The sequence below is a fragment of the Budorcas taxicolor genome, chromosome 19 (assembly GCF_023091745.1).
Source record: "Budorcas taxicolor isolate Tak-1 chromosome 19, Takin1.1, whole genome shotgun sequence".
Classification (NCBI taxonomy): domain Eukaryota; kingdom Metazoa; phylum Chordata; class Mammalia; order Artiodactyla; family Bovidae; genus Budorcas; species Budorcas taxicolor.
Window position 1 is genome coordinate 24,395,211 of NC_068928.1, and position 27,515 is coordinate 24,422,725.

The 27,515-nt window shown below is 54.9% G+C and overlaps 1 protein-coding gene across 1 annotated transcript; it reads right to left on the reverse strand.

Moving 5' to 3' along the window:
* Positions 1 to 5,663: 5,663 nt before the first annotated feature.
* P2RX1 (purinergic receptor P2X 1) lies at positions 5,664 to 22,904 on the reverse strand. Its single transcript, XM_052657253.1, has 12 exons — positions 22,768 to 22,904; positions 11,770 to 11,917; positions 11,425 to 11,496; positions 10,873 to 10,942; positions 10,549 to 10,645; positions 10,156 to 10,236; positions 9,760 to 9,901; positions 7,223 to 7,350; positions 6,726 to 6,816; positions 6,254 to 6,319; positions 5,848 to 5,949; positions 5,664 to 5,729 (listed from the first exon to the last, which is right to left on the reverse strand). Exons 1-12 carry the CDS (start codon positions 22,902 to 22,904, stop codon positions 5,664 to 5,666), a joined length of 1,200 nt encoding a protein of 399 aa, XP_052513213.1.
* Positions 22,905 to 27,515: the final 4,611 nt, after the last annotated feature.

Here is a 27,515-nt window from a genome sequence, read left to right on the forward strand (position 1 = left end):
CCGCCTTCCCAGGGCCGAGATCACCGAGCTCAGACCCGCGGCGCCGCGGCTCCAAGGCTGCGCTCGCTCCTCCGCCAGCTGCCGCGCCCGGCGCGCGGTCATTGGTGGAACCGCGCGGCCCCCCTCCGGCGTCGCCCAATCAGAGCCCAGGACTCTCGCCCGGCTCCCAGAGGGGAGGGGCCGCGGCGGGTGGTGGCTCCAGAGCGGCACCTCCCCCTGCGGCGGGACCAGCCTCGTCACGCCCCCATCGCCCGGCTCCAGGGTACCTGGAGTCGCCCGAAATCCTTCCAGGACGCGCCCCGCGCCCCTTAGCGGGGCCTGGAGGGTACGGGTGCTTCCCTACCCTTTGTCCCCCAGCCATCTCGGCCTGGCAGGGGCAAGTGCGCACCCCCCGCCCTCGGGGGCGGGGATGAGGCGCAGTGTGTATTAGGGGAGGGGCGAAGCGAGATCAGCCACTGGATGGGGCCCAGGCCTAGGGCCAGGGAGAAAGGCCTTGAATGATAGATTCTGGAGTTTAACCTTCTGCCGCGTGGGGTGTAGAGGAAAAGGGAAGCGGTTCTAACAGAATGCTGGGGTCAGAATCGAGTTCTCACTTGGGGAAGGGACCTATGAGCAGGCAACAGGAATAGCCTAGCTGGGGCAGGAGGTCTTGACCTTCGAGGTAGCCCACCTCTTCCCTGGCGAGTTCATCAATTATTGGTTCAGTTACGTTCTGTACTTGTATACCCTCTGGCACCTCACTCCACCACTTGTCCAAGACGGAGCCCCATATCACACCCGCAAACCTAGCCTCTTGCGTCCCTGTCTCAATCTGGAGCCAGAAACCTGGGAGTCTGGATAGCCGACCCCTTTCCTGTTCCAACCAGTAGATCACCAAGCCCTGCCCAACTTACTTAAATATTCCTGGAATCCAGCCACTTGTTTCTACCTCTCTGTCCCTCCATTATCTCAGATCACTGTCTTCTTGCACCTGAATTGCTACAGCCGCCTCCTCTTGGGACTCCCAGCCCCAAGCAACCTCATCGCCCTCCCCCACCACCCTCACCCACTTGGCTTTTCTCCACCTGGTGTGCAGAACAATATTTCAGAAACACAAGTCCAACTGGTCAGCTCCTGCTTAGGAATCTCCCATGGCTCAGCACTACCCTGGGAATAGATCTAATCAGGCTCTCCATGACATCAGTCCTAACCACCGGCTCTACTCCTTTCAGGGCTTGATTCAATGCTCCTTCTACCAGAAATCCTTTCCTATGACCTCACTGCACAACATGGGTTAGCAACCCTCCTTAGGGACTTCCTTGGAAGTTTACCCCATCTGTTTACTTGCCTGCTCCCTTCTCTGAACTGTGATCTCCTTGAGGGCAGGACTGTGCCTGATTCATCCAGCACACAGCTTGACACATTGCATGAAAGATGTTTGCTGAGTGAATAATTTTATATGGCAATCAAGGGATCGGATGTGTGGGGTTGGAGTTCAGGGAAGAGAGCTGGGCCAGTGAGACGTTTTGAGGAGTTATCAGGAAGATCCCATAGTAGAACCATGGGAAAGGGTGAGATAACTCAGAGAAAATACACAGGGGCTGAGGACAGACAGTTTTAGGGGGAAAAAAATCTCTGTAGTAGTATAGTGTTAGATGCTCAGTCATGTCCGACTCTTTGTGACCCCATGGACTGTAGCCCACAAGGTTTCTCTGTCCATGGAATTCTCCAGGCAAGAATACTGGAGTGGGTTGCCATTTCCTTCTTCAGGGGATCTTCCCAACCCAGAGATCGAACCCAGGTCTCCTGCACTGCAGGCAGATTCTTTACCATTTGAGCCACCAGGGAAGCCCCAAAATCTTTGTAGTAGGCAGAATCAGTTCTGACTTACATAACAGAAATTCCACATAAGAGCCTCAGGGTAAACAGTCCTGAGTTAGTATTGTAAGCAGATAAAGTAAGGAGTCCCAGAGAAAAAGAACCAAATGTAGCATTTTGGCATAAGAGAAGTCGTTTGTGCCCTAAGCCGCTTTTGTGATCCAAGCCTGGCCACAATGCTTGTCTTTGAACAGGTCTCAGTCCCAGTAATTAATGATTGTAAAGGAACAAAAGAATGAAGGATCAAACAACTGTTGTCAGGCAAAGAAGTAGCAGCAGCAGAGATGATACATCAGTTGTAAAGACTCCCCAGTTCCGTTTCAATGGTAAAGATTAGCCTGAAGCACTTTCTTGAGCTGTTTTGCAGAATTGAAACCCCCTTCAACCACTCGATCAACCTAAGAGATGACCTTGAGCTTTTCTGACCCTCCTGTCAACCTCTGCCCCAGTTCTATGATGCTAAACTCCCCAAGCCTCTTCATGAATAATAAGCATGTGCCCTAAGCTTGAAACTTCCCCAGTTTTGCTGTTCCAAGAGACACTGTTACAGAGAAAGATCCCCAGTGTTCTCCTTACTTGCTACAAGTAATAAATCCTTCCTTCTCCCACTCTTGGGCTTGGTTGTGTCTTTTCAATGGACACCCACTACAAGGTGAACCTAGTTTGGGGGCAACAGTTCTGCTCCAGCTCTGCTCCACAAAGACCTCCCAGATGTGACTCTTTCTACTCACTGCTCCAGCAACCTCTGGATTTGACTCTTGTCCTCATGATTCAAGGTGATGGCTAGAGTTCCAACCATCACATCCGTATTCCAGGCAGTGAGATGGACACAAAGATAAAGAAGAGGGCAAAGGATCTACCAGCTTTCTTTTAATGAAAGTTCCCAGAAGGTGTCACAAGACACTTCTACAAACATCCAATTAGCTATAACTTAGTCACATGACCAGAGCCAGTTGCAAGAGGTGGCTGAGAAATGCAGCTTCTAGGCAGCCTCATACCCAACCAAGAACCAAAGGCTGTATCACTGTAGAGACTACATATCTGGGCACAGCTTGCTGACTCCACCATTGACAGAGAGGATAGATGGAGGGGCAGAGCACTGCTGTGTACCAGGCTCCGTGCTAGGTACTTTACATATCTTAGCCCAACCTGAGTAGAGGCTATTATTATCCCTGACTCACAGAGGCGGCTTGGAGAGTTAAGCAACTTGCTCAAGGACATATAGTGGCAGAACTGCAATTCAAAACTATCTTTTCCCTATATACCAGGCTGGCTAGGAAAATCAGGGGAGGGTGGGATCTAGGAGTTGCTGAAAGGAAATCTTTCAACAAAGCAGGGCTTGGCCAACAGTGTCAGAGACTGACAGGCCAAGCAGGATATGGGCTGAAGCGTCCGCTTGGATGTGGCAACAAGGGCACTGCTGGTAACCTTGGCAAGGGCATCTAGAAAGGTTGTAGGGGCTGGAGGCCCATTGTAGAGGGGGTGATGCAGGGGGAATACGTGTAGACTGGTCTTTCCAGAATGGTGTTGGCAGAGAAGGGAGGGCGGGCTGAGCAGCAGGGAAACAGAAGGGTGAGAAGGTAGCAGGGTGGAGAAGCAGGGCGAGAAGGAGGTGGAAGAGGGGAGCAGACACGGGAGTGCGAGAGAGAGGAGAGACAGCCTCTAGTGGGAGGTCTCCAGGCTGGGTGAGGTTTGGAAATCAAGAAGGAATCCTCTGCTTGCTCAGGAGGGAAGCAGACAGGAGGTGCAAAACCCAGCAGATCCAGAGAAGGAAGGCAGGGAAAAAGAGGGAAAGCTCCTGTTTTGTAAAATCCGAGACACAGCTCTTTGCTAGGGAAGAGGGCAGAAGGCCAAGGGCCTGAGGGCAAGGGGTGGGGCTAGCCTATGCCATCCAATATGGTAGCCAGTAGCCACATGTGGCAGTTTAAATTAACACAAATGCAATTAAACATCCAGTTCCTTGGTTGCGTGAGCCACATTTTAAATACTGGCCACACGTGAATACTACATTGGGCAGCACAGATAGAGAACGTTCTGTCACTGGTGTTGGACAATGCTGGTCTAGACAGAGCATGGTGACGGGGGTGCCCAGAGACCCCATGTGGCCGGAAGGTCATGCCCACAGCAGGGTCCCTGGAGACCCCTTGCACACTGTCTCCATTCAAGACCTGTCTCTCCTCTTTGGGACTCCAGCACAATTCTCTCCTAGGACAGCCAGCCCCTTCCTCAGCCCAACTTTCATGAGGCCATGCCTGGGGTCTCTGCTTGTTCTAGTGCTAGGCCTTTCGAAACCAGGGGAGGGGCATGTGGAAGACTGGGAAGAGCGCCAATGTTCAGGGCTGTGCCAGGACAGTGGCCCATGGATAAAGGTGAACCAATCCCCAGTACTGCCTCTGCGGGGCTCAGAGCTTAAGGGTCAGCTCACCACCTCCACGGAGAGATCCAGGAGGACCTCAACGATCACTCAGCTCAGCCCTGAGTTTCACAGCTGGGAACACTGAGTTTCAGAGAAGGCGGGAAAGAAAAGGGAGAGGGCAGAGGTTTGAACTCATTCACCATTCCTTTTATTATCCTCCACCCCTTGATTTCTCAGACCTTGTGTTAACAGAGCTGGGCAGGCCTCGGGAGCTGGGGCTGGGTCACAGGCAGAGAGCCCAGGATTTGGCTGAGGCTCCCACCCTGACCAGAGGTAGCTGAGTAAGGATCCATCACTAAGAAGGGCCGTCCTGGCGTCACACACTTCAGGATAACACATCCCCATGGAGGCGACAAGGCGTGGACCATGAGTCTGTGCCTGGGCGTGTAGGTGTGTTCAGATGGCTGTGTTTGCAGGGCCCAAGCTGTTCAAACACACAGTGTGGATGGGAGGAGGGTGTGCATGTGGGTGAGTGCACGTGTGTGTGTGTGCATGAGACACTGTGTGGCTTGTGAGCACACTACACACCTGCTCAAGGCCTGCACCTGCAGGGCAATGCTGGCTGCAATGAAGTCTGATACCCCATCAGGAGCAGTTCTAAAACTTAGGTCCTGAAGGGTTATGCTATCCTCGGAGACTGTGACCAGCCCTGGCAATTCTGGTTTGGGAGATCTGGGGTGCGCCCAGGAGCTGGCGCTGTTTTTGGATTTCTCTGTTTGTTTGTTTTTGGCCTCGTGGCTTGTGGGATCCTAGCTCCCTAACCAGGGAATCGTGCCCTGGCCATTGGCGGTGAAAATCCTAACCACGGGACCACCAGGGAATTCCCAAGTGCCAGCACTGTTGACGAGCATCCCAGGGAGATCTGGGGCCAGTAGGAAGCAGGGCTCAAGGTTAGCCATCCAATAGAACTCTCTGCGATGCTGCAAACATCTCTTGTGGTTCAGTAGGGCAACTGCTAGCCACATGTGTATTTACCAATTGTAATGTGGCTAGTTGGAGGAACTGAAGTTTTAATTTTATTCAATCCTAATTAATTTAAATTTAAATAATCCCCCGCAGCTAGTGGCTGCCACTGGGGAAAGCAGAGGTCTGGAGACACGAGGGAGCAGGATGGATGGATGAGGGCCCAGAAGGACAGGCACAAAGCTTGGGGCCAGGAGTGGCTGAGGCTGGGGAAGGCTTCCTTGGGAGGGTTGCAGAGTTGGAGCTGGAGCCCAGAATTGTGAGCTTCTGGCAACTTGGTGTCTGCCTGGCTGAGAAGGTGGGAGAGCTCCTGGGGAGATCCTTCCACCCTGGAGGGGGGACCCCTCTGCCCTGGCTGGGACCCCACCAGCTTCCCAGGGAGCAGGGCTCCCCTCCTGCTGCGTCCAGTAGGAGTCGGGCATGGAGGTCAGGATGTCTTCATGTTCTCCTGCAGAACCAGGGTGGAGCCGGTGGCCGCAGGGTCACGCTCTCCCTGTGTGGGCATTGGGGCGGGGGTGGGGGGGCGGTCAGCCACTCGGAAGCAGCTGGGTCCCCGGCACAGACATGCGGGCCTGAAGCCTCTGAGGGGCCGAGCGGGGGAGTTCTCTTACCGCCCCTGGGCCCATGTCCTCCGCGTACTTGAACTTCTTCTGCTTGTAGTAGTGCCTCTTGGGCAGGATGTGGAGCAGAAGGAGGTCACAGAGAACCGTGGCCTGAGGGGGCGGGTGGAGGACAGAGCACAGGGGCCTGGGGACAGGACCCTGCACACCCCACCTCCGTCCCTGCTGACCTCGGGGCCCAGGCTGAGTCCTGTCTGGACTCAGGTCCCCTCCCACCTCTGTCCTGCCCCAGCTCTGGGCCTCGGTTTCCTCAGACAGGCTGTGGGTCTACGGAGGTGGGGTGGGCTCAGAAAGAGTGAACAATTTTGGTCAGGTTTTGGGGTGGGAGACTTGTTGCTGAGGTGTGGGAGGAGAGGCACTGACCCCAGCACAACGACCGCATGGCCTCAGCACTTACCACCCCAAAGATGCCAATCCCAGAGCCGATGGTGGTCATTGTGGGAATGATGTCAAACTTCCCAGCCTGGTGGCAGGGCCCAGGGGAAAGAAGGGTTAACGGTCAGAAAGGTCTGGTGGACAAGGCCTTCCTCAGAAGCCCTAAGATCAGGCCGGGGGCAGGGGGACCTCCCCACCCTCCAGTGTTTCCTGACCCCATAGCGCACTGCCCACGGTCCTGGCTTTGCATGGGGTCGCAGCCACTGGTCAGGAGCCCTGGGTTTTGACCTTGGCTCTGCCTCCCTGGACATGGGGAGATAGAGGGGCAGTGTATTCACAGGCTGGAAAGTCCTGCCCGCAACAGCACATTATCAGATATGGAAGTGCTGAATGAGGCCCATCCAATTTCCCATCACCTAAAACCATAGACACCCCAGAGACACCAGCAGGAACCAAGAATGTGTCTCAGGCCACCCTTCACACCAGACACTCACCTTGCCGTCCACCAGGATGTCAAAGCGAATCCCAAACACCTTGAAGAGGTGCCGGTAGTTGGTCCCATTCTCCACAAAGTGCCTGGCAAACCTTGGGGAAAGGGAGAGGTGGCAGGAATGATGGAGAAACATCTTGGGTCGGAAGTTCCCAGAGCATCAGGAATGCTGGAGCCCTTATAGGTCCATGAGGAAGCCCCATGCCCCCCAGTATTATACAGAAGGGGACTTGCTGGCAGGAGTCCAAGCCTCATTCCAGGAATGCTGTATTCAACCATCACCCTAACTCCTGAGGTTGGCAATTTCCCCAGCCAGTCCTGGCCAGGTGGGCTTCAAGGGAATGGAGAGCCTCCCTGCTTGGCCAACCCCAGGAGAATGGGAGTTTCCCAGGCTCCTCTGCTCCCCTCCTGGGGACACCTGCTTGATCTCAAGGGATGAAGGGAGTAGAAAAACCCATGGGGCCCCAAGGAAGGAGGCACTGGTGGGGGCCCAGCAGGCACCTGAAGTTGAAGCCTTGAGACAGTTTTTTCTCCTCATACAGCCCATGGAACTCGTAGACGGGTTTGCAGTGCCGCACGTGCCAGTCCAGGTCACAGTGCCAGTCGATGGTGATGCCCACCACCCCACCCTGCCAGGGATACAGGAGCTCAAGATCCAGGGTATAGGATCAAGAAGTCCTGCCTGGTAACTGGTGCCAGCAGTCTCTTGAAGAGGGAACATTTTTGTTTCGCTGTTTGTTTGAGAAGAGACCCTGAGAAGCTGCTTGAGGGTTGAGGTCCTGTCACCTTCTCTGGCCCTAGCTCCCGCCCATCACACTCCAGTTTCTAGAATACACCAAATTCTTCCTACCTCAGGGCCTTTGCACATGCAGTCACCCCTCCCCCACCTCCCATTCCCACAAGGTTGCCTCTTTCTCATCCTTTGGTCACTTCTCCTGAGAGGCCTCCCCTAACCACCACCCTCAGTCTCAAATATGTCCCTGTGATTCCTTCTGAAGTGTTTTCTTCTAATACATGTTTTACTTTATAGCCATATATTTATTCTCTGTGATTATTCACCCATGACCATAAACTCCACAAGGGTGGGACCGTCTCATTTGCACTGATTCCTGAGTCCTAGTGTGGGAGGCAAGGAAATCGCTATTGAATTAAAGAGTGAGTTTGTAGGGACTTCCCTGGTGGCTAAGACTCTGCGCTCCCAATGCAGGGGGCCCAGGTTCGATCCCTGATCAGGGAACATGCCAGAACTGAGAGTTCGCACGCTGCAACTAAAGAACATGCTCGTCGCAAGGAAGATCGAAGGTCCCGTGTGACACCGTAAGACCCGGCATAGTCGGATAAGTAAATACGACATACTTTTAAAAGTAAGTTTGTAAAGACATGGCTGGGAAGAAAGAACCTGAGAAAGGGAAGCTCCTCTGGGCAAGGCAAGAATCAGGGACAGGTGGGGCTGGGCTGAGCAAGAGGAGAGTTGTGTCAGGTCAGGGCAGGCATGGAGCTAGGCAGGTAAGCCGGAGGCTAGATGCTTGCAGACAATGGTGATGGGTGAGAAGTTCCCAGTGAGGGTGGCAGGGAGATTTTTAGGAAAGGGGAAAACTATAACATTCAGCTTTCTGGTCCTGTGTGTTGCTACAGAGTAAAACCCCTCCAGGGGTTGGCAAACTGAGGATTGAGGGCCAATTTTGTTTACCTATTGTCTGTGGTTGCCTTTGCCCTGGGTCTTTGGAATGGAGACCATGTGATCTGTGGCTCATACTTATTCTCTGGCCCTTTAAAGAAAGTTTGTCGACCCCCATACTAGTTAAAGGTATAGTGAATGAGGGCTTGCCAGGTAGCTCAGTGGTAAAGAATCTGTCTGCCAAGCAGGAGACGTGGGTTCGATCCCTGGGTCGGCAAGATCCCCTGGAGAAGGAAATGGCAACCCACTCCAGTATTCTTGCCTGGGAAATCCCATGGACAGAAGAGCCTGGCAGGCTACAGTCCATGGAGTTGCAGAAGAGTCGGACCAGGCTGAGCGGCTAAACAACCACAAATGGTGAGTGAGTTGTTTTGGGCGGTGATGTCACAGAAAGGGACTGATTTCCATCTTGGAGTCCTGCAGGAGCCTGATGATGTGAATCACGGGCAAACATGTCCCTTGGATGCCTCGGGCCAGGCAGCACTGAAGTGCCATCCTGTGTGTGAACTCACTTGACCTCAGGACAACCCCGCAAGACTTGTACTATTATTTTTCCCACTTCACAGGAGTACAAGCTCAGAAACACTGAAGGGAGGGAACTTGTCTGAGGTCATGTGGCTCATTCAGACCAGAGCCAGGATCTGAACCCAGACAGGCTGGTCTGTGCTCCTTATAAGGTTCCCCTCCTCTTGGAACCCCATGCGACTGCACATCTGAGAATTCCTCCAGAATTCCCAGTAACCCCAGGCAGGCACAGGACTTCTCAAGGGCATGGACCATGGGATTTAAGTTGCTTTTATCTAATATTTAAAAGGCAGGACTTCCCTGGTGGTTCAGTGGTTAAGAATCCACCTGCCAATGCAGGGGACATGGGTTTGAACCCCAGTCTGGGAAGATCCCACTTGCTGTGGGACAACTACGCCTGTGTGCTGCAACTTCTGAAGCCTTTATGCCCTAGAGCCCGTGCTCTCCAACAAGAGAAGCCACCGCAGCGAGAAGCCTGCTCACTGCAACTAGAGAGTAGCCTAAGCTCGCATGCAGCAATGAAGACTCAACGCATCCAAAAATTAACTAATGAACGAAAAAGAAAAACAGCGGGCCCTCAGAAGACATCCAGGTCTCATCTGCCTACGGCCATTCATTCTGGGCACCTCCTCAGTGCCAGGTCCATGCCAGGGCCTGCCAAGGACACAGGCCTGCATCTCAGGGGCCCCAATATTAAGGGATAGGTCTGTATATATGGTCAGCCAGAACGAGGGGCTTGGGGGGATGGGGTGGTCAACTGGGCCTGTTAACCCAGGTCAAAAAATAAGGCCCGGTGATATGGGGTCCAGGCCTCCCCACACACCAGGCACTATACCTTCTCAGCCAAGGTGCTGAAATTCTGGCCTGACTCCTGTACCACGTAGCCGAGCTTGAAGACTGGACACAGAGGGTGCAAGGTCTTGTGAAAGAGGCAGGTCTTCATGTAGCGGGCATCCACCTCCTCCACCAGGTTGCGCCTGTGTGGGCAAGAAGGCAGCAGCATGCCAGCTGGAAGGGCACCCACCCTGCCCAGGAGCTCGGGGGGCCCTCCCTCCCAGGCCCCAGAGACGCTCCTCCCACAGCCCTTGGAGCTGAAGGCAGCCGCCCCGCATGCAGGGGCCCAGCCGAGCTTCTGCCCCCAGAAGGAAATCAACATGAGTGCAGGGTGACAGAGGTGACAAGCGGTGGCCTCCAGGGGCCTCCTGCGTCTCTGCCCACTTTTCCCACAAACCTGGTGACCTTGAAGCGTGGAAAGCTGATGCTGTTCTTAATGAAGAGAGTGAAGTTCTCGGCCTCTTGGAGAAGGGCAGGGCTGGAGGAGACCGCACTCACTCACCAGCCCCTCCCCAGGAATCCCCTGCTGGCCCACAGGAGCTGGCCTGGGGGCCTGGGACTGTGAGAACCCACGGGATCTCCCTGGGTCACTGAGGGGTGCGCGTGCTGTAATGTGGACTCCCAGGCCCCTCGATCAGCGGCCGGGGCATCTTTGGCCTGGGCGGCACAGTTGGGGTGTGGGTGGGGTTGGAAGCAGTGGGGATAGACCCTTTCCAGAGCACAGATCCAGACGCCCCTCTATCTGGGCTGGGGACCCTGCTCCCCGCTCCCGGGAAGGACAGGGCATTACCATGGGATGTTGTCATCCACCTCCACGGGGCACCAGCCAAAGATCTCGCAGGTCTGCACGGTGTCGTTGAAGGCCACACACTTGCCCGTGCGGATGCCTGCAGCGAGCGGGGAGCCCCTGGGTGCCTGCCCCAAGCTGGGGCTGCAGAGGAGACTCCCCAGGCCCCACTCCTGGGAGCCCCCAGTGATGGGGCACCCAAGAGCAGAAGCCTGAAGACAGACCTTCTGGGATGGGGGAGGCCAAGGTCAGGGGGGCCGGAAGGGAGGGGGCAGGAAGGACTTCCTGGTGGAGGAAGCCTGGAGCTGCAGAGGGGAACGGCCTTACCTTGGGCCTTTCTTTCTGCCTTTCCCGGGGTGCAGCCGCTATTATTTGTGCATGTGCCCCCTTCCGGGTTCTGGGGGAGGAGAGAGCTGCTGGCCACAGGCCCCCTGGGTTGGGTCCTGAGTAGATACACAGACATCCTACCCACCCCTGCCCCCAGGGCCCTAGGGATGGTGTGAGGCAGGATCTGAGATCCCTTCAGGGTGACCCTTGCTCACAGCCTCCTTTCCCCAGTCCCCCCACCGTCTGGACCCCTCTGGGCTTGTGCCCAGCTGTCTCAGGGCTGATGTCAGCTGGCAGGGATTGGGGGGGAAGGTGTTGGGGACTGGGCAGGCACTGAGGCTCAGCATCCTGCTTGACACACAGCTGGGAGGGAAGCCTCAGCTCTGCCAATGGTGGGCCATCACTCTGTGTGAATCTATGCCTGAAATTCCACCATTATGGCCCCGCAGGGAGGCTTAATCAAGCTTTCCCTCCAATACTCAAGGGGACCTCCTCTTCCACATCACTTTTTCCTGAAGGTTCAAGAAACAGGGAATGGGTAACAGTCCTCACCTCTGCACAGTGACCTTGAGCCTGCCGGGGGGTGGCAATAAAATTGGTCATGACCACGAAGGAGCTGTCCCCCTGAAAGTGAGAGGCAAGGGGAGGGCCAGACAGGTTTCTGAGCTGGGAGAAGAGCCCGGAGAACACCAGCATGGTCCCAGCCAGCCCCCGGAACCCACAGGACCCCCAGCAGCCTCTACACTCATGACATCAGAGTGGGGTGACGGCACTGGGCTGCATCTGTGCCTCATTCACAGGGAAACTGAGGCCCACAGGGAGGCGGGACAGAGCCTAACCCAGCTCTGAGACTGCACGCCCTGTGGGTAGGAGGTGCCCCCTGAATAGTCAGCTCACCTGTGCTGGGAAGACGTAGTCGGCCACATCCCAGACCTGGGGGCCCAGGCTTGGGAGCTGTGTCACAGCCAGACCTTTGAGTTTAACAGACACACTGCTGATGAGGCTGCTCGAGGTCTGGTAGCCCTTCTCGTAGACAAACACCCACCTGGAGGGGGATGAGGAGGGCAGAGGGGCCAGAGCTGGGCAGGGCCACTCCAGGATGGCACGAGGCTGTGGGCCACTGCCACTTCCTCCCTCCTCCAGGGAGGGGAAGTCCTTTCCCTTCCCGTCCCCAAGGGCATCTCTGAGGCCACTCTACTCCTAAAGCTTCGTGTGGGGCTGGAGGCGGGTAATCTTCACCTGCCTTCCTGTGCTGGAGCTCCATCCTTTTTTTCACTAGGAAAATGCTAATTCCCAGGGAGAAGAGGCCCTGCATGTCTCTTTCGGCTTCTTTTCCAAGAGTAGGGTTTGTTGGAGGCCAAGTTTCTTGGGAGCTCATGTGGTAAAGAATCTGCCTGCAGTGCAGGAGATCTGGGTTTGATCCCTGGGTCAGGAAGATCCCCTGGAGAAGGAAATGGCAACCCACTCCAGTATTCTTGCCTGGAGAATCCCCATGGCCAGAGGAGCCTGGCGGGCCATAATCCATGGAGTCGCAGAGTCGGACATGACTGAGCAACTAACACTTTCAGTTTTCAAGCTTCTTGGACCCGTCTTCATCCCTATCTCCTTCTTTCCCGAGTCGCTCCCACTGAGAAGCAGCAGAGCATGGTGATGGCTGAGAGCCTGACCTTTGGTGTCCAAGTCCGGGCTTGCATTTCACAGGCTCTATGATTTGGGGAAGCTATTCAATTCCTCTCTGTTTCAGTTTCCTTGTAAAATGTAAACAACAAGAGTACCAACAGTACTTGTGCTGTGAGTCAATGCCTGGAAAAGCACTTAGAATGGAAACTGACATGGGGTAAGCGCTATATGGACAGACATTGCTGCTGCTGCTGCTAAGTCACCTCAGTCCTGTCCGACTCTGTGCGACCCCTTAGACAGCAGCCCACCAGGCTCCCCCATTCCTGGGATTCTCCTGGCAAGAACACTGGAGTGGGTTGCCATTTCCTTCTCCAATGCATGAAAGTGAAAAGCGAAAGTGAAGTCGCTCAGTTGTGTCCGACTCTTAGCAACCCCATGGACTGCAGCCTACCAGGCTCCTCCGTCCATGGGATTTCCCAGGCAAGAGCACTGGAGTGGGGTGCCATTGCCTTCTCCAGACAGATATTAGCTACTATTATCTCAGCCATGCTGGGAGCTCCTGGGGAGGGGGACTGAGTGGAAGGGAAGCCAGAGAGGGCAAATGGCCCTTTGAGGGACTTATAGCGTCTGGCCCCAGATGAGGCCCTGGTGGGAGTGGCTCAGGTTGGAGGCCTCCCAGCTTTCCTGGGAAATTCTGGCCTTCCCCTCCCAGCATCAAGAACCCCTGCTCTTGGGACTTCCTTGGTGGTCCAGTGGCTAAGACTCCACGCTCCCAATGCTAGGTGCCTGGGTTCCATCCCTGGCCAGGGAACTAGATCCCACAAGCCACAACTAAGACTTCTCATGCTGCAACTAAAGATCCTGCATGCTGCAACGAACACCCAACTCAGCCACATAAATGAGTATTTTCAGAAAAGAACCCCTGTTACTTTAGGTTCTTCATTTTTAATTTGGGAGTTTTCATGGGGCCAACCTCCTTCCTGGCCCCATGGTGGGGGCACATGACCACAGCTTGCTAAGCAATGTTCCATCGCCCTTGCAATGGCAATGGGTCTAAGCATGGGCACAGAATCCCGAGGAGTTTCAGCAATGAGGCCAGAATTTTTCTGGGAATTACTGGGAAAGAGACATCATCTCGGCTGGGTGGCTAAGCCAGGTGGTTACAAGACCAAAACTATGGTGAGTCATCTTTGTTATCTCACGGAGAGAGCAAGCCTGAGAATGAAGCCAACTTAAGAGAAAAGCCAGGCCAGGAGACGGAGAGGACTGGGCTGCTGACAGTGCCGTTTGAGCACCTGGATCCTGCCATACCTGAAGCATGTTGAAAAGTCTACTTCTGGACTTTCCAGTTACATGAGCTCATAAATAGTTTTCCTTTATTTAAGCCAGTTTGGGTTTGGTTTCCGCTGCTTGCAAATGAAGGTTCTGGAGAATACTCGTCTCCAGGGTGTGGTCCCCTTCCTTCAGGAAAGAATCTTGGCGATTCACTGTAAGAGTGTGAGTGTGAGTGTGTGTGTGTGTGTGTGTGTGTGTGTGTCCATGGTACCCATCAGAGTGTGTAGTCATGTATCTCCAGGGCAAATCTGTGAGCACAACTGTGGCTGCAACTGAGTGTTGGGAGGTGTGTTTCTGCCTCTGTCACTGCTCACACTACCTTTAACCCACCTGTCCAAAGCAGAACTCAAAATCCCTCTTCTGTCCCCCAGAACTCAGGCTCCAAGACAGGATTCTCCCGGCCTCTTATTCTCAGGGCCACTGCTGGCTCTCTGGGGGTGTCTCCCTGCTCCAGGCCCCAGGAGGGCAGCCCACCATGTCCTCCTCTCCCCTCCTAGAGTCCACTCCTCTCCTCTAAGCCCCTTCCCAGCCATCCCCCTCCCGGACCGCAGCCTGGTCCTGGCCCCTAGGAACTTAAGCATGGTCACTGCTGCCCCCTGCAGGCCTCAGATGGTAACAGGCGAGGTCCAACGGAGGCTCCTACTGCTCAGCGTCCTGAGCCTGCCTCTCTGTCTCCAGCCTCACCAGGGAAGGTGGGCCGTCTGAAGACGCTGTTGTCAGGGAAGATGGGGAGCTGCCCCATATTCTGAACTCACTGCAGGAGAGGTCACAGACCCGCCTCTTGGCAGCTCCCATTCCTGACATCTTAGCCTCATTTCTCTCTTTGCCCAAAACCAACTCCTCATGTAGAGATGGAAAAAGAGGCCAAAGGGAGTGTAAAATCAGTCCTGAATATTCATCGGAAGGACTGAGGCTGAAGCTGAAGCTCCAATACTTTGGCCACCTGATGCGAAGAACCGACTCATTGGAGAAAACCCTGATACTGGGAAAGATTGAAGGCGGGAGAAGAAGGGGACGACAGAGGATGAGATGGTTCGATGGCATCACTGACTTGATGGACATGAGTTTGAGCAAGCTCTGGGAGATGGACAGGAAAGCCTGGCATGCTGCAGTCCATGGGGTTGCAAAGAGTTGGACACGGTTGAGCAACTGAACTGAACTGAAGGTAGTGTCCCTTCTGTGTCTGAGACAGACCCCAGGCTTGAAGCCCCCAGCCCAGGATTCTGCCCCTTTTTCTGCAGAGCAGCCTGGCATCAACATGTCTACCGGGAGCCACACCGAGGCTGTGCCCTGGAGCCAATGTTGCCACTCCCGGCTGTGTCTGCCCCCAGGGGCTGTCAGTCCCGGGAGGCCCAAATCTGGCCTCAGTGACCTTAGTTCTGATAATAACATAATGACAATGGCGCCGTTTGGCCCGCCCCTCCAAAGCAGCGCTCACCTGGACTGGGTCTCGTAGTCACCACCCCAGGAAGGCCACCAGGGGGGCCTGATGCCAAAGAGACCAGCATCTTCAGAAGCCCCTCTTCTTCCAGAAATTCTCTTTCCCATTCTTTCCTCCTCACCCTCTGCAACACCCTGACCTGGTCTCTCATCTCTAACAGCCCCTTGTGGGAGAGATCACATGGCAGAGTGGCTGAGGGTGCGGCCTCTGGAGCCGCAGAGGTCAAGGTTCAAGTACCAGCAGCGCCACTCACCAGCTGTGTGGCTTCAGGCTAAAGACTAAACCTCTTGAGCCCTGGATTTCTCAGTTAAAAAGGAAGTGAAGGCACCTGCCTCAGAGATGCTGCTGATGCAATAAACGCAGCCACTCACTGAGCCTGGGCCTCAAGAAGAGAAAGCGTCTAGGTGATTGGAGGATGCCCCCGTGAGTTCTCTTTAAGGAAATCAGCACAGTGCTTGGCATGCAGTTAGCCCATAAAAAACCAATCCTATTTATTTACGGTTTTTGGTCCTCCTTCACTAATTCCTCCTTAAATGTCAATCTGCCCCCGTCCCCTGGCTTCTATTCTGGGCCCAGGCGGAACCCTGTGTGCACCGCTGCAGGCACACTTTGTCCCTGATTTTCTATCTCCGCTTCTGCACTCTCCTCTGAGATTCAATCCCACACATTCATTTAGTCATTCAACAAGTATCTATTTATCAGGCCCTGTTATGTGCCAAGGACCGCTCTAGGCATGAAAAATACAGAAGAGAACCCAACAAACCCCAATTCTGCTCTCAAAGAGCTTATCCAAATGTTGAAGCTCCAGCTGTGAATATTTGGTGACACACATTCCTTCCCCTTGCCCTGGGCCCACCCTGCCTCCAAACATCGCACAGTTGCCTCTAACTTAACTCGACCCTTTGGAAAACAGTCTGGAATTTCCTCGAAAAGTTAAATGCGGAGGAACTTCCCTGGTGGACCAGTGGTTAAGAATCTGCCTTGCAACGCAGGGAACACAGGTTCGATCCCTGGTCTGGGACTGAGATCTCACATGCTGCAGAGCAGCTAAGCCCGTGTGCCGCAACAGCTGAGTCCAGGCACCACAACCAGAGAGTCTACAAGGAAGATCTCGTGTGTGGCAACCAACACCTGAGGCAGCCCCATAAATAAGCAGATAAATATTAAAAAAGAAGTCAAACATGAAATTGCCATTGACTCAGCAGCTCCACTGCTAGTGAGAGAGTCAATTCCTAGGCAGTTTGATGAGAAGTCCGGGGTCCCTGAGAAGGAGAGAGGGGGCTGGGGTTCTTGAAGAGGAGATGGGGATCTGGAATTCTCAAGGAGGAGGAAAGGACAAACATCTTTTTTTTCTCTCTATTCCTTAGTCTTAGTCACATAAATCATTTTTTTCCTTTAAGCCTGGAACTGATGATTACGCAACAAACAGCTCAGTTTCAACTCTGTACTTAAGATTATAGCTTCTCCTTCCTGAAAACCTTCTGGCTAATCCTGTTATCTTAAAATGTAAAATATGGGAGTGGGTCTAGTAAGATATTTACAATCTTGAGACATTCTTTTGATTTATTGTAATAACTAATTTAAAAAGTATATAACTCCCTTGCTTAGAATAGCGAGGGGGACACTCTCCGTCCCCCTTCTGATGCCTATGTCAGAAGCTCTCTCTGTCCGTTTTCATACTTTAATAAAACTCTGCTACACAAAAGCTCTTGAGTGAGTAAGCCTGGTCCCCGGTCCCAAAGCTAAATCTTCTTTGGAGATCAAGAACCTGACACCGTTCACCATAAGCTACTACCGGGAACTGAACACCCAAGAAAACTGAAAACATATCCTCATAGAAACTCATACACAAATGTTCACAACATTATCCACAAGCAGAAAGTGGAAACAACTCAGATGTCCAGCAAAGTGTGGAATTTCCGTATAATGGCATATTATCCAGCCCTGAAAAGGACTGAAGAACTGACACGTTATAACCAACATGGATGAACCTTGCAAACATGATGCTAAGCAAAAGAAGCCAGACACAAAAAGGCCACGCGTTGTATAATTTTATCTACATGAAATATCCAGAATAGGCAAAGTAAGGGGTAAGGAGGTGCCATGGGGAATGATTGTTAATGGTATGAAGTTCATTTTCAGTTTAGTTCAGTCGCTCAGTCGTGTCCAACTCTTAACCCCATGAACCGCAGCACACCAGGCCTCCCTGTCCATCACCAACTCCCGGAGCCCACCCAAACCCATGTCCATCGAGTTGGTGATGCCATCCAACCATCTCATCCTCTGCCGTCCCCTTCTCCTCCTGCCCTCAATCTTTCCCAGCATCAGGGTCTTTTCAAATGAGTCAGCTCTCTGCATCAGGTGGCCAAAGTATTGGAGTTTCAGCTTCAACATCAGTCCTTCCAATGAAGTTCATTTGGGGGTAGTGCAAATATTCTGGAATTAGACAGTGCTGATGGTGGCTCAGTGGTAAAGAATCTGCCTGCCAATACAGGAGACGCAGGAGACACGGATTCGATCCCTGAGTTGGGAAGATCCTCTGGAGGAGGGCATGGCAATGCACTCCAGTATTTTTGCCTGGAAAATTCCATGGACAGAGGAGCCTGGCGGGCTACAGTCCATGGAGTCACAAAGAGTTGGACACGATTGAGCACAATGGTTACACAACTTTGTGATTATACTAAAAACCACTAACTTGCATATTTTGAAAGGATGAATGTTATGACATGGGAAATCCATCTCAAAACAAAAGTTCAACTGGGCCAAACTGAACACCTCAACTCTCCACAGAACTTGCTTCTCCCCACAGAACTTGCCATCTCAAAACAAAAGTTCAACTGGGCCAAACTGAACACCTCAACTCCCCACAGAACTTGCAGGTGATTTCATCCTGCAGGAAAGCGCTGTACCTATCCCAGCCCCCAGGCTCACAGCCTGGACGTGCGATGCTCACACCCCTCGCTCTGCCTCTTGCTCATATTCTTTCATGGCATCCCTCCATCCTTCCTGTCTCCCCTTGGCTTTCACCAAAAGACCCAGAGAACTTTTTGTAGGAGGAGGGGCTGAGACACAAGAGGAGCTGGATCAGACTCCAGGGCAGCTCTGACATGGGACAGGGGGGGACAGGTCATGCGCTTGGTTGTACAGGGTGTAACATTGGTCCACGCACTATCAAGCAGGCAGAGCATCCTTGGGGAGAGCCCAGACCAGACTCCAAGCCCAGGAAGGACTGTGTTCAGAGCTGCAGCCCACACTGGGGGCTCAGGGGTTAATCAACATGCAGACAAGTCAAGCTGATGATTTGTCTTTAAATGTTTTGAATGAGTCGCCAGCCTCTAAAAACGAAGAAATGTTCCTTTCACCCATAAATTCCAGTTTCCTACCGCTCTTGAGAAGCCGGGAACTCTGGCCATGCCGGTCACGTCGCTCAGTGCCGCAATGGTGGGCAGAAGAGGCTGGGGGTGGCCACCCCCAGAGCAGGGCCGCGGGATGACGACCTGTCTGCCTTGCTCACCGCTTCTTCCTTGGCCTCACCTTCTCCTGTCATCGCTGCTGCTGCCTCTCAGATGTCCTGCCTCTGACGGCCCCACTCTACCCCAGCACCTGCCTGTCCTAGGCCTTCCCCTGTTAGACACCCTCCCATGGCCCCCCACCACATACAGAAAGAAGCCCGTGCTCCTCAGCTCAGCGTTGAGAGGTCTGAGCCAGTGGCCGTGCTCGCTCCTCCCTCCCCTCTGCCTTGGCTCCCTTCATGCTCCCCAAGCCTAGTCCTAGCAACTCTTTCGCTGTTCCCTCCCTAACCCAGGACCTTTGATCACACTCCGCTCTCCTGCAGAAGCTCCTGGACTGAGGTGGGTACTCAACCAGGCTCCACCAATCAGGATACTCCCTTTCCTTGGCCACAATGATTGGTTCTGAGATGAGCACATGACCCAATCCCAGCCAATAAGAGTTGGACCTGGGACTTTACTGGAACTCTGGAGGAGGAGATCAGAGTTGTGCCGCAGGGCTGCTGGTGGCCTTTTTTCTACTCTGCGGACAGAGAATCGTCTTGAGAATGAGACCTCCGTGGAGGAAAGCAGAGCCGAGAAGAAGAGAGCCTGGCTTGCTTTTTTGGAGAACCCAATGAGACCAACCTGAATTCCTGAATTCCGTCCCATAGAATGTGCTGCTTCTGCACCATCATGGAGGATCCAGGCAGGCCTGAAGCCTGCACTGATTTTTCAGTTACACAAACCAGTCAATACCCCCAACTCTTCATTTTGATTGGGTTTCTGTCAATAGGAACCGAGAAGTTCCAGCTAATCCATCCCCAGCCTCTCTCTCTCTCCTGTCCACCCTGTACCCCACCTCTATCCCAGGGAACCTGACACAGCCCTAGATACAGAGAAGATGCTGTAGAAGTGTCCTCAGATACCTCTTTCCCTGTGATTATTTGTATCTCTCCTTATCTCTGATAGGTGCACTCCAGGATCAGAGGCATGTGACTTCAAGTGCTCCATATAGGGGCACACAGAAGGCCCATGGGAAAGCCAAGAGCAAGATTTCCTGGACTATAGCCTCCTGGCCTTTGCTCAAGCCTGGTTCTATCACTATGTCACCTCCTCCAGGAGGCCTTCCCAGACTCCCCTTCCCACATGACATTCACAAATCCCCTTGAGACCCACCTGTGTGTGCAGCCAGACCTCTCTCCTTCCCTGACCAGAGCAGGCCAGACAGGGACATGTCCCAGCATACCCCATGTATGGACCTGTGAGGTCATGAATGACAGCCCACTGCCAGCACACCTCCAGTATGGAGAGCTCATCACCTCCCAGGAGATGGCTCTAACTGTAAATTAACTCTGAATTTTAAATATTATTCCTTTATTCATTTATTTTTGTCTGCACTAGGTCTTTGTTGCTGCGTGCAGGCTTTCTCTAGTTGCAGTGAGCAGGGGCTACTCTCTAGTTGCGGTGCTGAGCCTCTCATTGCTGTGGCTTCTCTCGTTGTGAAGCACAGCCTCTAGGGTGCACAGACTTCCGTAGTGGCAGCTCACAGGCTCTAGAGTGCAGGCTCAGTGATTGCGGCACATGAGCTTAGTCGCCCCGAGGCATCTTCCCAGACGAGGGACTGATCCTGTGTCCCCTGCACTGGCAGGTGAATTCTTAACCACTGGCCCAACAGAGAACTCCTTACCGTCTTACCATGCTAAATCGCCTAGTCATGTCTGACTCTCCTACCTACTGTGGACTGCAGCCCCCCCAGGCTCCTCTGTCCCTGGAATTCTCCAGGCAAGGATACTGGGGTGGGTTGTCACGTTCTCCTCCAGGGGATCTTCCCAACAGAGATTGAACCCGTGTCTCCTGCATTACAGGCAGGTTCTTTACTGTCTTAACCACCAGGGGAGCCTTGGGAGGTGGGGGTAATTAAAGAAAGGCCATTCCTCTTCAGGAAAGAGCAAATTATTCAGCCTTCAGGCAACATCTTTAAAGGGTTTCCCAACCCCCTGCTCCAAGAAACAGTTGAGAAATCGAGACCTCAATGGCTGTGGGTGCCTGGCTGAGCCGTCTGTGCAGTGATGGGAAGTGGCCAGATGAGGGCGCCAGAGACAGCAGGAGTCGCAGCCCCAGCCGGAGTTTGAGGGTCAGGTTAGGGGGTGTTTCAAAGGGACCCTGACTTCCTCCCTCTGCTTTGTGACTTGGGCAGGTCAGTGCCCTTCTGTGAGCATGTTTCCTTTCCAAGATATCAAGGCCGACTTTGGAGCCACACAGCTGGATTATGATCCTGATCCTGCCTCTTTGTAGCTGTGAAAACCTGGCTAAGTCAGTGTCTGAGTCTTAGCAACCCTAAGGAGTGCACTGACTGGGGAGGGAGGGAGAGAGGTCCCCATCCCTGGAGGCATGTGTTCAGCACCGGGTGGTGCCCTGGGGCATATGCTGTAGCTGGGGGTGGGGTGGGAGGACTGTCCCCTTTCCCTCTGACAGTTTGTGACCAACACACAGAAGGAGGCATGGCGTTGCTCCCAGTGCTGACCCGGAAGCAGAAACAGGCAACCACAGGGGCCGCAAGGAGGACAACGTTTTCCCAGTCTCTAGGGGCGAGGGGTCGACTGGGCCCGGCTGGGCAACCCCTCTCCCAGGAGGGTCAGGAGTGTGGCTAACGGTGAACCCATTAGAGGGGTTCGCCCTCGTGAGGTGGGAGAGGAGGAAGCTGGAGATTAGGAGGCCCTGGTTCAAACTGGGACTGGAGGCTGACTTGCTGCGTGACCTAGAAATTCCACTGCTCCCCTCTGGGTCCGTTTCCCTCACAAGTTCAGTGACACTGCAGATATCAAATTGGTTTGTGGACAGAAGGCTGAGGCTGAAAGGTCTCGGAGGGCTGGTCTGTGGCCGTGCTCTACCTGCTCGGTTCTGAGGCTTCGGGGACCGGATGGAGCCGAAGTGAGGCTGTTTTGGACGATAAGGCCTGGGGGGACCAGGACTATGTGGTCGCCATTTGGCTCCTGGTCAGCCCGCCCTGGTTTGGTCTCACGGCAAAAATGGGGGTGTGGAGACCAGAAGGGCAGGGTTACTGGTGCCCCAGATCCCCCAGCAGGGGCTGAACCCCCTTCAGTGGCTCTGGGGCCTCCGGGAGCCCTCTGTGGGGTCACTGTAAGTGCACCTGCCCCCTACCCTGCTCACCGCCCCCCTACCCACACACCAGGGCACTCAGGCCCAGGGCACTCAGGCCCAGAGACACATCCCACAGCTACACCTGATAAGCAGGTGCCCAGACACATGAAGGCACATTCACCCCACGCAGAGCTCTGGGTATGCCACACATGCATCCACACACCACGCATGTGATCACACAAGCACCTCCTAAGACAGCCAGGAAGATGGCCTTTGTGTGGACCCCGGAACAGCAGCCCATAGGTGAGTCCCACCTACTTCTGCCCCTGCAGCCCTGGGAGGGTGGGATAGGTCCCATGATGCCCAGAAAGGGGTTGTCATCCCCAGGGCCAGAACCGACTTCCGACCTTCGTGTGACGTGGCGCCTTTAAGGCACCAAGTGTTCTGAACCTGCAGGTGTCTCTGCTCAGTCTCGAGCAACCCAGGACACCTCTAGTTCAGGCAGGCAGATGGGAGCAGGGTCTATCCCACGCTGGCTTGTAAGGTGGGGCACTGCCTCCATCCCTCAGCAGTGCATTGGGAGGTCAGAGGTGGAAGGGCTCTGTAGGAAGCCACTCGAGGGAACCGTTAGCTGTGAGTCAGTTCCTCAGAGCCCAATGGCTTAACCTCTTGTCCCCATATGACTGGGAGCAGGGCTGCCCCTCATCCCTGGGTCCCTGTCTCGGCAGCAGGTTAGCAGGTTCCCATTCCTTCTGAAGGGCACCAGAATGGTTTGTCAGGAGGGATGACAGCCACGAGAGAAAGAAGGGCTCTCTGGGGCTCATGGGAGGCATCGCAGAGCCTGGAGGACAAGCCCTGGCTGGGGGCTGGTGACGGGGGACAGCAGGGAGGGGGGTCCACACTCACCCAACGACGTAGACCAGGACCACGAGCTGGATCAGGCGGAAGACGACGCCCACCTTCTTGTTGCGCACAAGCACCATCCGGGGGGTGTCGTACTCGAAGAAGAAGGCAGCCAGCTCATCCTGGATCCGCTGCGCCATGGTGGCCAGGCTGGGGGCTGAGAACAGAGCCCCTTGCAAAGCCCTGGCTCCCCAGGGGTAAGCCAGGCGTCAAATACTCACAGCGTCTACAGAGGTGAAGCTTCTAGGGCTTCCCCAGCCCCTCACAAAGAGCAGGGCGGAACAGGTGGGCCCAGAGGTCAGGAGTCAGAGGTCGGTTGGCAACACTTGAGTTGGATGGGAGCGTCCTTGGGTGGTCAGAGCTGCTCTTGGCCCCTGGCAGGCGATGGACTGTGGGCCAGCCGTGCCTGTGGACAAATAAATTCCCAAAGATAGATGGGGGCGGGGCTGGAGGGGGGCCACCCAGGCCCAGCCCCATTGCCCCTCCTGACTCGGCCTGGGCGGCCTGGCTGGGCCTCCGGAAACAGAAGTTGTTGGCAGGAAACCATGGGCCACACGTCATAAGGCAAAGATAAAGCCATCAGCCCCCCACAAACCTGGTAGAAGAGAGCTGGGGGCTCAGGCTAGGGCCTGGCTCGAGTGGCCTCTGGCAGAAGCCCTCCCCACACCAGGGACTCCTCCCGTATCCAAACATCCTCCCTGCCCTCCCTTGGCCCCCAGGTGGAGCACGCAGGCCCTGGGGCTCTGCAGCCAGGAGGGCAGAGAGGAAAGAGGGCTGCTTCCTGGCCGGCTCCCTGACACTTGCTGAGCCCGAGGCAGGACCCCCACCCCGACCTCCCAGACCCCCTTCCATCCATCTGCCCCTCTGGATCTGAGCCTGGCCTGTGCCCAGTCAACTTCAGCGCTGGGCTGGCATCTCCGACCTCCCACTGCTCCTGTCCTGGATTCACCTCCACTACCCTGAAACCAGCATTTCTGGGTACCTGGGTGCAGGTACCCAGACAGGATAAGGGCTACATCTATTACATGTCATGGACAGGCTCCCCGAGCCGAGCTCGGAAAGCCTGATGTGAGACTGTCTTGGTGCCCACTCCCAGCTCTGCTGCCTGCTAAAGGGCCTGGCACCTTGCCTCACCTCCCTTCTTCCTCCTCTGTGAAACCGGGAGTTAGTGAGCTTTCTTCATAAGGTGAAATCCCGGAGATGGGTCCTGACAACACTGAGGACCAAGAAACTGAGGTGGCTCTTGAGCTTGGGGTGCAGCCCCTCTGCAGTCCCTGCACACGCCCCCAGCCCAGGCTCTGAACACAGGGGTCCCCGGGGACTGGGCTGGGTTGGGGCAAGTCCTGTGTGAGCTCTCAGAACACCAGAGCTGGAAGCTTCCCCACAGCTCCGCCTCATTCTGCAGGTGAGGAAACCGGAGCTCAGAGAGGAGAAGTGAATTGCCCAAGCTCACCCTGCATGGTACAGAAAGCCCCCGCTTGAAGCAGGAAGGTCTCCCTGGCCCTCTCTCAGCCCAGGCAGGGTGTTCTCAGGGTTCCCTCAGCCCTTCCCCCTACCCTGTCCAAGCTGCCCCACCCTGAAGTCTGATAGGAGTCTTCTTCCTGGCGGGGCTGTAACTGGGAAATCACTCTGGGCCCGGAGCCAGGCCCCAGGGCTGGGAATCCCAGCCTCTTGTCTGGGTAGAGCGGCCTTCTGGACAGCAAGGAACCCCCCACCCAGAGGGCAGGCCTGCAGCTCCTTCCAGCTGGCCCCCCAACCAGGCCAATCACCCCCATTAAACAGACTTATCTTGTGCAGAGCACCCACCAGTCTCAGGCTCAGCTCTTGTCCAATGATGCTACCTGCAAGAGGGCCTGGCGAGTCCACTTCCTGGGCTTTTCTAGGAAAATCCAGAGATGCTGGGAGGCAGAGCTGGGGTAGCCACATCCCTTTGGCTTGATCTTGACCCCAGACAAAAGGATCTGTCCTCTTCCCAGCTGACCTCATGGCCCTTGGACTAGCAGGCCCTGGACATGAATTGCTTCCGATGGGAGGTGGGGTGCTGGATGCTGACACTGAGTCTGAACCATTTCAGGAGGGTTGCTGGGACTGGATGAGGGGGTGTGGTGGGGGAAAGGAAGGGAGCAGAGAGGAAGATGAGAAAGGAAGGAGGAAAGGATGAGGGATGGAGGAAGGGAGGGAGGAAGGGAAGGAAGTCAGGCAGAAGTTCTCCCATCTGTGTCTGTGCCTTTCACACCCTCACGTGTCTGCCCCCTCCTCCTCCATCTCTTTCTCCCAGAAGGAGCCAGGATTGCTGACAGACAGATGGACCCAGGGACAAACCGGCTTGCCTGGAGCACACACATGAGCTCCTGTTACAGTCTTGGTTCTGACCCTGACCCTCAGAAAACAGGACACCCTGGAGAACGGTCTTATTTGGGGATGTTATCATAACCCCCCAAACAAAAAGAAATAAAAGAAGTTCTATTTCTTTCCCCAAATTCCTTTCTTTGCAAATAACTCTGCAGAGTAAGACAGGCAGCTGATAGAGTCAACATCCCTTCACCGGTTCTAAAATGCATCTTTCCATGGGCTGTGCTTTCCTAACCTTAGCCCCAGCTTCAGCATCCCCAGGGACAGATATCCGTGTTTGTTCTAGACATCTTGGGGCATGAGGGAAGCCTGGAATGCTGCGGGCTTTTCTTTATAGCAGCCTTAGCTGGAGAATCACCATTTTACAGGTAAGGCCACAGAGGCTCTGGAAGTTGAGTGCCACTGTCACACAGCGACTAGCTCCCATGTCTGCTGGTGGCCAGGAAGGAGGTTCCCCAAAGTCTGAGATCTTGGCCCAGAGCCCACCCCAAGACTCCAGCCCTTGAGAGCTGCCAGACCTGCCTTATAAGCCCAAAGGCCGAATGGCCGGCTCGGGCACTGGGCCGGGCCTTGTAGGGAGAGAAGGCATTGCTGCCAAGCGCTCGGCCCCAGGACGGCCTCCCCTGCCTGGCTAAATTTAGCGGCTCTGTGAGCATGGAGGGGGCCTGTGTGCCTGTCCTGGAGGCCAGCCCAGGCCCTCAAGGGGGTCGCAAAGTCTCCAAAGAGTCTCCTTGGCCATTCAGCGTCCCAAGGTTGCAGAGGCCACACCACCGCCCGAAGAGGAGTTCAGCCGAAGCTCCCCAGACCATCTGGGCCAGCCTCAGTGTCCCAGGGACTCACCTGGTACCTCAGCCTCTCAGACACCGGCTGGAACAGGGCCCTGGGCTGGTCTGTCTGGACTGTCTGGGGGACGTGAGGGGAGAGCGGGCATCCATGCGGAGGCCACAGCAGGGGTCCCCAGGCTGGCATCTCCCCACTGCCCGGACCTTGCATGGCTTCTCTGGCCTCTTCTGTCCCCAACTATGGGCCATGATCTGGCTGGAGCCCCCCTGCCTGAGTGTCTGGGGCATCACAGCCCCCTGGTTCTCCTCCATGCTTGGGGGTCATTCCCCCTTGGCCCTCAGCCTCTTCCTGCTGCTGGAACGTGGGGCGATTTGGGGCTGGCCTGGGCCCTTGCACTGCACACTTAGCAGGCACACACCCAGAGGTCCACCTCCTGCTGATGCTGAAGATGCTACACCCACAGCAGCCACATACCCATCGCCCCCTCTGGCCCCCACTCTTTCTTCTAAATCGAACTGCATTAGGGTGTAAATTTGTTGTTGTCGTGCAGTAGCTGGGTCGTGTCTGGCTCTTTGTGATCCCATGGACTGCAGCCAGACACTCCTCTGTCCATGGGATTTTCTGGCAAGAATACTGGAGGGGATTGCCATGCCCTCCTCCAGGGGATCTTCCCGACCCAGGGATGGAAACCAGGTCTCCTACATTGCAGGTGGAGTCTTTACCATCTGAGCTGCCTTACATGCAATCACACATACCCATTTTAGTCACACAGTTTGATGAATCTTGATAAATGCCTGCAATGCCCCCCAACCCCACCCCAATCCATCACTCATGAACCTTCCTCCTGCCCCCTTGCTGTCAATCTTCTCCGGCCCCCAGCCGGGCTCTGTTGCTCTGTTACTAGATTTGTTTTGCCTTTTCTGGAATTTCACAGAGCTGGAATCGCTCAGTACGGGCTCCTTTTTGGTTCTGATTTCTTTTCCTCGGCACCAGGGTTTTCAGCGTCATGCATTCTGTTGCATAGATGGATGTGCTGATTTTTATTGCCGGTGGGGGGGTGGTGTTGCCATTCGACTGTATGGACACACCACAGTTTGTTTATCCTTCCCCCGTCGATGGACGTCTGGGTTGTTTTAGTTTGGGGCTACAGAGAATACAGCTGCTGTGGACCCTTGGGCTCAGGTCTTTGTGTGGACACGTCTTCATTTTCTGTGTTTGCTCTTCCACTTCTCCCAACGCAGCCCCAGTGGGCCTCCCTCCCAGATGTGGGGTGTAGTGGGGGGGGACAGAAGCACAAAATCCTGGCCTCTGGAGGGAGCAGCAGGAAGGCCACGGCATTTTGGTGGCTGCCATCCCTGATCCAGAATGAAGTATGCCGGGGCTTTCCCCGGAATTCCCTCCCGGGCCCGCGCCCATGAGGTAGGAAACCTCTGTTTACCTTGGCCGCCCTGTCTTGGCCCATCAGGCTCCATGCCGTGTGCTGGACAAGGCTGGACTTGGGCAGGCCTGAGGGGCAGGGGCGGAGGCAAAGCAGGCTTGGGCACGCGCCCCAGAGGCTGCCAGGAGCCCTGGAGCCCGCCTGTGTCCTGAGCAGACCCCCAGGCCCATCATAGGGC

What these genes read in the sequence shown, in the direction of transcription:
- P2RX1 (XM_052657253.1), bottom strand. Translation starts at nt 22,904, where the DNA reads ATGGCGCAGCGGATCCAGGATGAGCTGGCTGCCTTCTTCTTCGAGTAC. An exon ending in CTCAAGGTCACTGTGCAGAG is followed by an intron (nt 10,943 to 11,424) that starts GTGAGGACTGTT and finishes CTCCTCCCCCAG; the next exon opens with AACCCGGAAGGGGGCACATG. An exon ending in TCAGCACCTTGGCTGAGAAG is followed by an intron (nt 7,351 to 9,759) that starts GTATAGTGCCTG and finishes TATCCCTGGCAG; the next exon opens with GGTGGGGTGGTGGGCATCAC.